General features: G+C 43.3%; 1 protein-coding gene across 1 annotated transcript in view; it reads right to left on the minus strand.

Moving 5' to 3' along the window:
• Positions 1-5,316: 5,316 nt before the first annotated feature.
• SNAPC4 (small nuclear RNA activating complex, polypeptide 4, 190kDa) overlaps positions 5,317-11,115 on the minus strand; it is a 15,763-nt gene continuing 9,964 nt past the window's right edge. Inside the window, exons 14-20 of the mRNA XM_009701053.1 lie at positions 10,916-11,005; positions 10,445-10,688; positions 10,269-10,339; positions 9,851-9,949; positions 9,559-9,586; positions 6,796-8,900; positions 5,317-5,436 (exon numbers count right to left, since the gene is read on the minus strand). Of these exons, the coding sequence (XP_009699355.1) occupies positions 5,317-5,436; positions 6,796-8,900; positions 9,559-9,586; positions 9,851-9,949; positions 10,269-10,339; positions 10,445-10,688; positions 10,916-11,005 (2,757 nt within the window). The remainder of the gene's footprint in view (positions 5,437-6,795; positions 8,901-9,558; positions 9,587-9,850; positions 9,950-10,268; positions 10,340-10,444; positions 10,689-10,915; positions 11,006-11,115) is intronic.

An 11,115-nucleotide genomic window follows, 5' to 3' on the forward strand; every position in this document is an offset into this window, starting at 1 on the left:
GGTGAGTGGGAAGTATTAGTGAGCAGTGTTGTTCTGTCTTGAAAAAACAAAACCAGAAAACAGACTCTAAGCCTCCTAGAGTAGAGGGTGGGTGGTGGTGAAACCAAGTACGTTAGCAGACTGAGAATGGAAAAAAGTCTTTTAGATACAGGAACACATCTCCCATGTGGTCTTCAACTCAGCGCTTGCAAATCACCTCCAGAACATGGCGATACACTGCAGTCATACCTGAAAGAACAGTGCAGTACCAGACTGGAGATAGCAGCAGCTGCGAGGCTAGCGCCAATGCTGCTGACACATACAGGAAGGAGAGCTAGCGTGAAATTCTGAGAAAACAGAAGGCATCAAAGCTTGATGATCTCCCTCCAACCAGCTGAACATCTCCCAGACCTCACTACAAGAGGAAAGTAAAACTATTTAGCAACAGGTCCCCTGGCGGTAGGCATGTCATTGAGATCCCCATGAATAGAGGAAAATCCAACTAACTCTAGATTCCCAAGAGCATACCCCAAGAAAGTGCTGTCAGATCTCACTGAATTCACCATGGGTTCTCCAGATGCTCAGCTATGCTTAGAATTAAATCTTTAATCTCCATAAACAACACAAAAAGGGTGGAAAACAACACAGAATAAGCTGATAGCAAACTGCAACTTTCCAATTTGAAACTAAGCATCCTCTAAAGAAGTAAAAAGCTCTCCTAATTAGCTGTTGACTCTTCTTTACTAACAGTTCACACTCTTCTCCATCTGCCAGTATTTGAGAGATCCCTGTATCCTGTCTGACCACACAGTCACTAAATCTAACACCAACAAAAGGCTCTGTGCAAACCCTCAATGGTGATAGCTTCGGCTGTAATCATGCAGAAGTTGTTTTTCTGCATGCTCTACTTTATCCATGTGAAACAAAGGGGAACACGCAGCTGTATATGATTTTTGACTGTAGACACAGAGGTGCAAATCAGGCACCGGGAAACCATGAAGTCAGCTGCCTCTCACATCTACCTCACAGATTCCACCCGTGCAGCTTCAACAATTTATGCTCACAAACACCACCTGTGTGATTAACACCCAGACAAACCAAGAGGCCATGGAAGCATTCCGCTTGATGAAGAGTGCTTCTGTGTGTTTGGTGGGAAGCTTGCTGCAGTGCTCCCCTGCAGCAGCTGTACTGTGAGGTGACTAGTTACCTGCTTCCCGACAAGAGCCTGCTGTTAATCAGAGGGTCAGAAAAACTACTTCTTCTCAGCCTGGAAGTGTGCAGGTAAACAGATGCAGAAAACCCAACACTTCTATACCCAGGCTTTTTTGCCTTTCGAATAAAATTGGCATTATTTTTATTCTTTGCCCCTTTGTGGTCAGACCGTTCCATAATGATGTGTACCTTCTGAAATGCCAGTTCATAGCACATGTATGAGTTGACCGCAGTAGCCACTGTCACTTCCAGTAGCTCAGGAAGGCTGCCAGAAACCTTAATATTCACCTTTTTTGTCATCTTGTTTGGGGGTAGGGAGGGTGGGAACGGAGTTCTGACCATCAGCAGCTATACAGGGGCCGGGATTTCGCACACATCTTACTGCATATCTCTCTCCAGGGTCATCTCAAACCTGCATTGTTTTTCTGCTCCAGCACAGAGAAAGACTCCAAACATCTGTGATCTTCACTGCATACTTGTTACACGTTACATTGTCATTTAACTTTAATGAGCTGGACTGACAGAGAACTAATCATTACTTATCATGGAGAAAATACTCTGTTTTGCCTGACAAACCAACCCCAGCAGATTACAAGAAATGCATTCCCCTGTTGATAAACCCATCCTTACCTCAGAGCTGTAAAAGAAAAAAAAAATATTTCCTTGTTAATATAAACCATTCCACATTACATGGACCAACCTGAACCTGTGCAGTCAAAAAGCCTCCTTGTTTCCTCTGCTGGTCTAGCAACACTCGTCTGTGTCCTGTCTCTGAGAAAACTTGTCTTGGATGCAGCTTCCTTTTATATTCCAGCTAGAGCAAAGATCACTCCAGGAGCAAAACTGGTTTGAGAAAAGAGAAAAGGGGAAGCTACTCAGCTATACAGGAAAGGGAAGGGGAGGGGGGGGGGAAGGCAAGAGAAAAAGAAAAAGGGGAAGCCAGAATGGGTGACAGAGGAGGAGAAAAAAGCCTACTCACATTGAGAGTCAGCAACATTACATATGCAGTGATTTTAGACTCGTTTTGGCTTTGTTTTCCAATCTGTACCACTGAGGTACCAGCTAGGGTCCAGAAAATGTCTTTGTGTGGTGGTTAGAAACACTATAAAGAGTGAAGGTCATGGGCACAGGTCTGTCCAGCTGATTTCAGGGGACAAAACAAGCCACAAAGTTAGAAAAAAGGAGCTCTCCAAATGGCCTTTCAGCTGTTAAAAAAGCAGGTGGCAGCAAGAACTCTTTCTTCATTTAGAGTTCAGCTGAAAAGGACAATTTCTATAATGATGCCTCTAATTTTGGATGTCCTTAGGCTTCAAGCATAATTATGACAACTCAGTATTTTGAGGGAAAGGGAGTCAAGTCTTGGCAAAGCAAGGAACATAACCCACGATTCCCAAATTACAGGCTGTGGCTCTAACGGTAATTAAAGGAGCAGCACAGCAAGCAGCATTGTGATGATGTTGAGCATCAACATCATACCTTTGACTGCCTCCCCACCTTCCCACAGTCCTAGAACTGTAGCTGCAACAACAACTCACTAACAGTCTGTTTAAAAAAAGTCTCGAGAACATACACGCTCTGATACCATGACAGCATGACACATTTTCTCATTAGCTTCCCACTCTACTCTTTGTTCTGCTTTCTAAGTTTCTGGAGAGTTTCTCCATATTATCATTAGCAGTGGGGCAGAGATATTCAGAGATTCTTTAAGCCTGTGCTTCTTATTAGGTATTAAATTAGCTTTACACTAAAAACAACAACAAAAAAAGATACAGTACCTCTATTAGCTATGCCCCTGCTGAAAGTAATCAGAATGTCTGCTAATTGACCAACCTAGCTTCAGGAGTTTTCATTCTATAGCAATAGATCAGTTTAATCCTGAAAAAGAACAAAGACAGCTTCTTCTTATAGTTATACGAAGTTTTTCCACAAGCAGTAAGATTACAAGGGCATCTCTTGAGCAGCATTTGCAAAGGACAACAATCATTTAGAGCACAGACCGCATTTACTACCAGTGCCTCATGGTAACAGCTCTGTGGTGAAAAGCACAGAGAACTGTTCTGCCACATCTGAATGTCTCTGATATATGTTATCTCTCCTGGCTTATGGAAAACAGAGTACGCTGCAAGAGGAAAGACATTTCAAAAATAATTCCTTTTGCTCCATAATGTCTTGACACCTAACTACAGCAACACTGGTACCCACTGTCCCCCTGACCCCAGCTCTGCCAGCAGGTGTTCCTGGAAGAGTTGCAGCTCACAGCACTCTAAACTCCCCACTACTCTCTCGGGAAGCTTAGCCAGTGCAGTGGAATGAAGCTTTCTGCAGCACTTTCCCACTAGATTTTCTCAGCTTTGACTCAGCTAGCCTTGCACCTCTCTGTAAAACAGAAATTGCTGTTTTATGAATCAAGAAACAAGTTTTTGTTAAGTGATTTGCTAGTGTCTGTATGGGGCAGGCTGTGAAAGAATCAAGAAAGAATCCAGCCTAATTCAATCCTGCAGTTTTAGCCACATGCATATTCATTTTCCACATTCTCCCTGGTTTTCATGCAGCTTGCAAACTTCATTTTTCTCATTAGCAATCATACTCATCCACACATTATTAAAAGCACTATTTACCAGAAAAAAAAGACACAGAATACATCAGTAATTTTTAAGTGAGAAAAATAAAACATCTGTATTTCAACAAATACTCAAGACTCATTTTGATACAAAATTAATCTGCTGCTTATTCAGCAGTATTCAGTCAGTTAGCTATCAAGCAAAATCACTGTCACAGCACTAAAAAAAACATCCAATGAACAACACATCCTGAACATGGATAAACATTCACATAAATATGGGCTAACACAAAAAGGAAATAAATAACCATCATTGCTGGTTTCCCCAGATCTCCAGCAATCTTTCCCCCCTGGCATCTATGGCAGGTGCTAGTTTGAAAGAGAACAGAATTGGTCTATGCCTGAAAGACTTCCCTCTAGCCATTTTGTTTCGTTTTTTGCAACTTAGTCTAAAGATGCAGACTCTGTAAGGCCATGGGAAAATCAGTCCAGCCATTTTCCTCTCTTCCCCAGGTCCGTCTAGTCAGTTTGTTGGAAGTGTTAAAAGTGAATAGTGCAAAGAGTATCTCCTACTGCCATGTAGGAAAGCAGACCTCATTCAATTGGCTCCTGTAACAAAGCACAAACAACTCCTATTAGTCACAGCATTTTTATAGGGAAGCTGCCCTTTTGGAGTTTCTAAAAACAATTTTAAAGGAAAACCCCAAACGGTCTCATCCGACAACTACGCAAATCAAACACGGTTCATGTTCATTTGGTCTGTTTCACCAAAAGCCTCAACGGATATTAAGACATCACACCTGTACCCTATAGAAGCTGTTCCGTTCTACATACAGAAAAATGAAGCTGTATGGGGGAACTGCCCCCCCCAAGTTCAAAGCTGAAGTGTTAAAGACAAACTCCAATGAAGTACTTGCTGGTCTTAAGCCCCAGCTTCCCACGAGCTTTTAATACTATTCTTTACTTCAAGACTCATGAGCCAGGCTACAAAGGGCAAACTACACGAAGAGCTGCTACTACGGGCCCAGGATGTAGAGGACTGCCTGCCAACCCTAAGCAAGGACATCTTACCACTAGCCTGCTGGAACCTGCAGCAAGGATTTACTTGGGCTTCCGCTGCAAGCGTTTAGTATTCACACACACAAACCCTCTCTTGAGCAGTGGCTGCCCTGGCTTTCCTCTCCCACCAGTTATGACCCTCTCCTCTACTAGTCTCATTTTAGCAACCAAGTCTGTAGAGTGTTACCAACTAGGTATAATACTAGTAGACAGTAGCATGGACTAAGAGGCTTCCAAATGTTTGAACTTCATTAACTTCTGTATATAATTTTACCACACAGACATCAACTTTCCCTCCCCTGAAAGTCAAAGTATTAGCCTTAGTCTATGATTAACGGGTGATCGTAGAACACCATGTCCTAAGGGAACAAAAGTCGAGATAATTTCAGTCCTTTGCTAGGGTCATGATTCATTGTCTCAGCTGCACCACAGACAAATGTGTTTCAGGTTCTCTTCTCAGGCAAGAAATACAAGATTCATTGAGTAGCTACTAACACATGGCCTTCTCACATCCTCCTCCTCTTCCTGAAGCGGGCACTTCTCCTGATTTGAGGAGCACTGGCATCAGCCACATCGGTGCAGGAGTCCAAGACAGACTGTGCAGCATTCTCTTCAGCTCCCACGCCCTGCAACGTAAGCAGAAAAGACTATCAACACCACGAGAGCTAGCATAATTGCAGAAGAGCCCCTTCAGCCATCTTTTTATTTTAGGGAGCTTGGCAAGATTTCCAAAACAATCTTCCATATACCTTCAAAATTAAGCATGAGACAACAACATTCTATTAGCAATGTCACAGCAAGCACAAAACATCCCAAAGTTTTCAGAGTGAAACCTTCAGCCAACACTGGCATTTCTTCCTGCTTCTGCTACCAAACCGGAGCAATTCCTACTGTAGTTTCTGTCTGGGCACAACCATTTGTTACAGAGGTTGTGGGCACAATCATTCGTTAGAGAGATTGTGCGCCTGCCACAAGTGATGCTTTAGCTTTCACTGCTGGAGCCAGACAGTGCCCTAGACAACAGAGGTCAACACAGACTTTTGATTTTTCATAAAACATACCCCTACCACAAACTTTTCCCTAAAAAGCACCAGGAAGACAACCTGACTATAGTGTTAATAAAAGGAGTGGAAGAGAGCCTGGTGGAAGATGACACAGGACAGAAGTTGGCAGTACGGCTATCAGGCAGTGAAGAATTGCTGGTGACTTTTGGATCAATTGCTCACAATTCAAACTACACTGAACTTGGCCCAGACCTGAAAGTCAGAGCCAGAACAGAAAGATAACTGCTGGCTTTCATTATGGGAAAGCTCTGATTTTTAGGCAGCTTTGCCATCTTTCTGTAGAAACAGCCATTTACCTTGTTTATTCATCTTCATTAGCGTTTTGTTTGTTTACTTTGGAGCCACAATGAATTGAAATGCAAGTTTGAGCTATACAACTTCCTGGCATGTTCTCTAAGAAACAGTACTGGGCAGTAATGGATTTAGCTTAAAAATCAGAGACTGATTTTAGGTTGAAATTATGGGTTACACTGACCCATGTACGCTAATAGTCTCCAGTCATATAAAACAATTCAGGATGAAAACCTCAAACAGCAATAGGAGCAAACATACACAATTCTACTCATATTATTGGGGTTTAAAGGATACATACAATGAAAAACAAGGGCCTGATTTCAAAAATACAAAGTCAGTGCAGCAGACTATAAACTGTAAGAAGAAGGGAGGTCTGATACCTACTTCTGGGAACTATCGTGTCAAGTTTAACATGCTACATAAAATACGGACTTTTACCCTTGTGAGGACTAAGGGCTCCCACCTGAGCTAAAGAGCTTTTCCTTTTATCAGCTGCAAAACTAAGCTTATTCAAAAGAACCAAATTTCTGCTACACTTAAGAACAGTGGGGCTTTCACCCTGGATTCCAGTGCAATATTTGGCTGGCAGTAACTTTCTGCTTTTAGACCCTGGCACCTCTGTTTTACCTGATTTAGTAAATCAGCATCTTTGTCTCCAGGCTCATTACCAACTGTCCAATCCACCCGTACACCTGTTAATTCATTCCCACAACTCTCTTCCTCAGATGTTTCCTTCTCACTCTGCCACTCCTCTTCATCACTCTCTTCATATTGCTTCCTGCTGGCTGACAGGGTTGTTGTCACTTTTGGAGGAGGCAGAGTTGCTAGTACAGCTGGAAGTGTAAAGGCTGCTAGGAATCTGGCTTTCAGTAGGAGGTAAGCAGGGTTATCGCCGAGTTTCTGCTGCACCAGTTCTCTGATAGCGTGCAAGTCAACCGTAGTACCCTCATCCTGACTGGGATCAGAAGGCAGAAGACACGCCGCTTGCTCTTCTAGAGCCGCCTTCTGCAGAAGTAGCTTTGAGAGGGTTTTTAAGTTGCACAGAAAAGGTGGCAAATAAGGCAACCTGGTTTTCAGTGATGGTACCTGGACGCCTTGTTTCCCATTCAGCCACTCCTTCACTAGCCCCTCATCTTCAAGGGAAATCAGGCTAAAGTCAAGCAGATTCTTTTCTGTACTGGAAGTGGTTGGCTGGGGTGGACTGTCAGCAGGCTGTGTAATTGGCGGTTTGGAGGCAATAGGTCTGTTTTTCAATGCTTGTGCAGCAAAGCAATCAGAGTTCCTTGGGTCATTGTTATGAGGAACTGGATCTCCCGGCTGGAGCACAATCCCTTTCGCGATGATGCTTGGATTGGAAGAGGATCCGTTTGTTGTAATGGAGTCATGGCTCTTTCCCAAGCTAGGGAGACTTGACGCACACTGGGAATCAGACCCCTGAGTGCCTGTGGGTAGCTGTGTTTGGGACAGCAGCACAGCACGTGGGGTTGGTGCATCAGGTGGGAGAGCAGCCTGAGCTGCAGAGAAGTCAGAAGCCTTGGAGGAGCCATCTGAACATGCAGGTGTTGCAGAAGAAACACTGGATGTGCTGCATCCAGGACTCGCTGAGGTCACAGGTAAGAGAACTGTGGAATGGTTAGCTGTCTTTCCCAAAGGTACTCCTTCTGCTAGCTGGGTACTTGGTGCTTTTGTCTCTGCACTGCCCAGGTAAGGCATATTTGCTCCAGCTGACACAGGAGGAACTCCTAAGCTAGAGACAGTAGAAGTCACAGTTGTCTGATGTTGACTTCTCACAGCAGCAGCTGGCAGTCCTTGGTGAACACCCACCACAGTTTGCACAGCAGTGGGGAGCAAAGCCTGTGGCGTTATGACCCATGTAAAAGGCAATATGCTGTTGGGAATCAAATGCGAACCAGTTTGGGGAGTTACAAGAGCAGGCAATAGATTGACTGGCCTCTGTTGTGGCCCGTTACTATTCAGCTCACAGGTAACTGGTGTGGAAAGAGACAAATTGTTGGTGCCAGACTCAATGCCAAGAGGCACCACTGTAATCTGATGGGGCATAAAACCTTGGTTTTGCAACACTACTGAAGCTGAGCTACCAGCTAGGACCTGACCATTGCACCCTCCCTGATTTGGGGCCTTCTCTGCTGCAGCTGGATTCAAGCCTGGAATAACCCGTCCTTCAGGGCTACTTTCCAAAGTTTGCTCTTTTAGTTCCTTATTGGATTGTAGTTCTGTCCCTTGTGAGGAAGCAGGGCTTTCCCCAGTTTCTGGCACTGATGAGGAATGGTTTTGAAGCACAATAGCCGTAGAAGTTGAACTTGCAACAGAAGTAAATGCTGGCAATGGAGCTGGTGCACACTGTACTTGGCTATTTGTACAACCAACTGCTGCAGGTTTGCTCCCTGCTTGTGCAGAAGGAATGATTGGCTGTGATGGGTGCTGGATTATCAGAGGCCCTGAAACCAGCATCTGTGGGGCAACAAATACTGTCCTCTGCATAGCTTTCTTAGCTCGGGATTCTCTTAGCCGCTTCTCTCTCAGCAATTCTGAGACAGTTTTAGGCTTCTGCCTTTGCACTTGGGCCGGAAGAGCTCCCTGCATGGCAGGGGCACTGCTCTCAAAGACAGCAGCAGAAGTCTCCCTTGCTTTTAAGGCAACAGGTCTCCTGACAACATTCCTTGGTATGCCCCTTCGGGAGCTTCTCTGAGTACAAGATTGTGATGAATTGCCTATAGAGAAGGGGAAATAAAATAATTTAAAAAAATCAAATATTGAACAGTATTTTCAAAAGTCATTCCTTAGCTATTAAGTGTCAAATACCCTGCACAGGAAGCAGCAAAACTGCTGTTTGTGAGAGCTCCTACACCACTATAGTTTTGATTTAATCAAGCCCCGTCCTGACATCCTTCAGATAACTCTGATGCAGCAAGCTTACCACTTGTTCAGTAATGATGTAGTTTTCCCCAGAAATCACAGATGGGCTAGGAATGAACCTTAACACTGCACATGAGGAATTTTACTGGTCATCACTACACTGGCACTTCGCACCAGCCAGAATGTTAACAGCGAACTGGGGTTTTGGTCAGTGCCAGCATGTTCGCTACAGCCTACAGGAAGCACCTTACTGGAGAAAAGCATAACGGCCATAGCCTACAGAAGTGGTGGCCCACTGCCACTGGTCTCCCAGCCCTTCAGTATTTCTTCTAGTCCTTACCAAAGGGTAACATATTTAGCCAACAACTGAAAAATCCAAGAGCTAGCAAAATGAGCACGACAATGTAGTTTTGTTCCAAAAGTTCTCCTTCAGTTAAATTGGTCATTAATGTAACGGTGATGAATTAAGTGAAAGTTCGCGCACATCATAAAAATAAATGTTCTGGTAGGTACCTGAAGAAGTCTCCATATTTTGGGAAGCCTGCCAAAAAAATCATATTAAATTATACTTGTGAGATATCTGAAGATCATTAAAACAGCACAGATGTGAATCAAACCCACATCTGCCAAAAACCTATACAAGTGGCCACACAGCCAGCATTTTATTATGCTTCTGAACTGACGCAAACTGGTAACACACACACACAAACAGCACCACTGGCCACATAGTCAAAAAACAACCGAAAACCTCTACTTTAGTCAAGATCTCACTGGAAAAAGCTTAGAAATAGACCATGAGCAATACCTGCTGAGGCCTTCTTGCATTAGCCCTAAGAAGCTCTGACTGTCTAAGCCTTCTCTCACGAATAATCTTCATACAGCCATTGGTATCAATCTGAAAGAGCTGCAATATGAGATTTTCATTAAAATTGGATTGAGAACAAAAATGTTTTGTTAGGGCCAGTGACAATACAAGATGGATGGGAGAGGCTTCACGTGCAAGATTCTGGGGACATTTTTACACTTACAGAAAAAGTCCTGACAGTATTAGATTTTGGATGCAGGATTTATTTAAGAAACATCATCTGCAAGCCATGAGGTCAGATTAATCTAGTAATTAGATGATTTAAGAAACAAAGATAAACTGCTTATTTAAACATCAAATATAGAAATAAAGGTTACTACTGTTTAAAAGCAGATAATGCTATCAAGAGAAAACCTACCTGAATGAAAAGTGTGAACAGAGGAGTGCTCACGAGACTGACTGACTTAATCTTCTCTTGAATAGAATCAGCTAGAAAAAAGTCCAACATCAAAATCAGCTAGGCATTCACTTAGAAGACGTCAGAAAGTAAGGACAAAAAGTAGGACAGTACTACCTCCAATGGGTCACCACTACCTTTTGTCTGATGAAAAGCCATCTTCCCAGTTTGCAAGGTGCAAGGCAGTAGCACATTACCCACCCAAGGTGTCACTGCCATTAGAAGCTTTCTATCAAGGTTCATCCTTCTCAAACGCTCTCTCTCTTGACGATAAGTTTTCTCTGTGATGTTCTGCAGCCCCTGAAGCTTCTGGCCAACAGAGGTACTAACTCCAGATATTTTTGTTGAAACGGTGGCAGAAGGTTTTAGTATCTTTGATTGCTGTGCGTGAACAAATACATAATCAGAGTTCCAATTAGGAAGATTCTACCATAATTAGTCCCAGGTCAAACTATTCACAGAACAGTTATGAAAAAAAGATTATGAGCTTTTCCTCTTGGGACTACAGTGCAAGAAGATATGTGATTCTATCAAAAAAACATTTCCCACTAAGTACAGCCTGACAGCGCTCACATCACAAGAGCAGACCAGACAGAAGAGGCACTTACAAGTTTCCTCTGAAAGCACGTGTTATTTCTTAATACTCTTCTCACATTCTCCAGGGTAACCTGTAGAACTTGCTTTCCACACCTGGAAGCCTTAATATGAAAGTATACAAGAAAAGATAAAAGGGAAGGTATCTCACAGAAAATTACTTGCATTGACTATACACAGGTATATACACAGAAGGTACAAGTTTTCAACATTC

The sequence above is a fragment of the Cariama cristata genome, unplaced genomic scaffold (assembly GCF_000690535.1).
Source record: "Cariama cristata isolate BGI_N322 unplaced genomic scaffold, ASM69053v1 scaffold1065, whole genome shotgun sequence".
In the NCBI taxonomy this organism is placed as follows: Eukaryota; Metazoa; Chordata; class Aves; order Cariamiformes; family Cariamidae; genus Cariama; species Cariama cristata.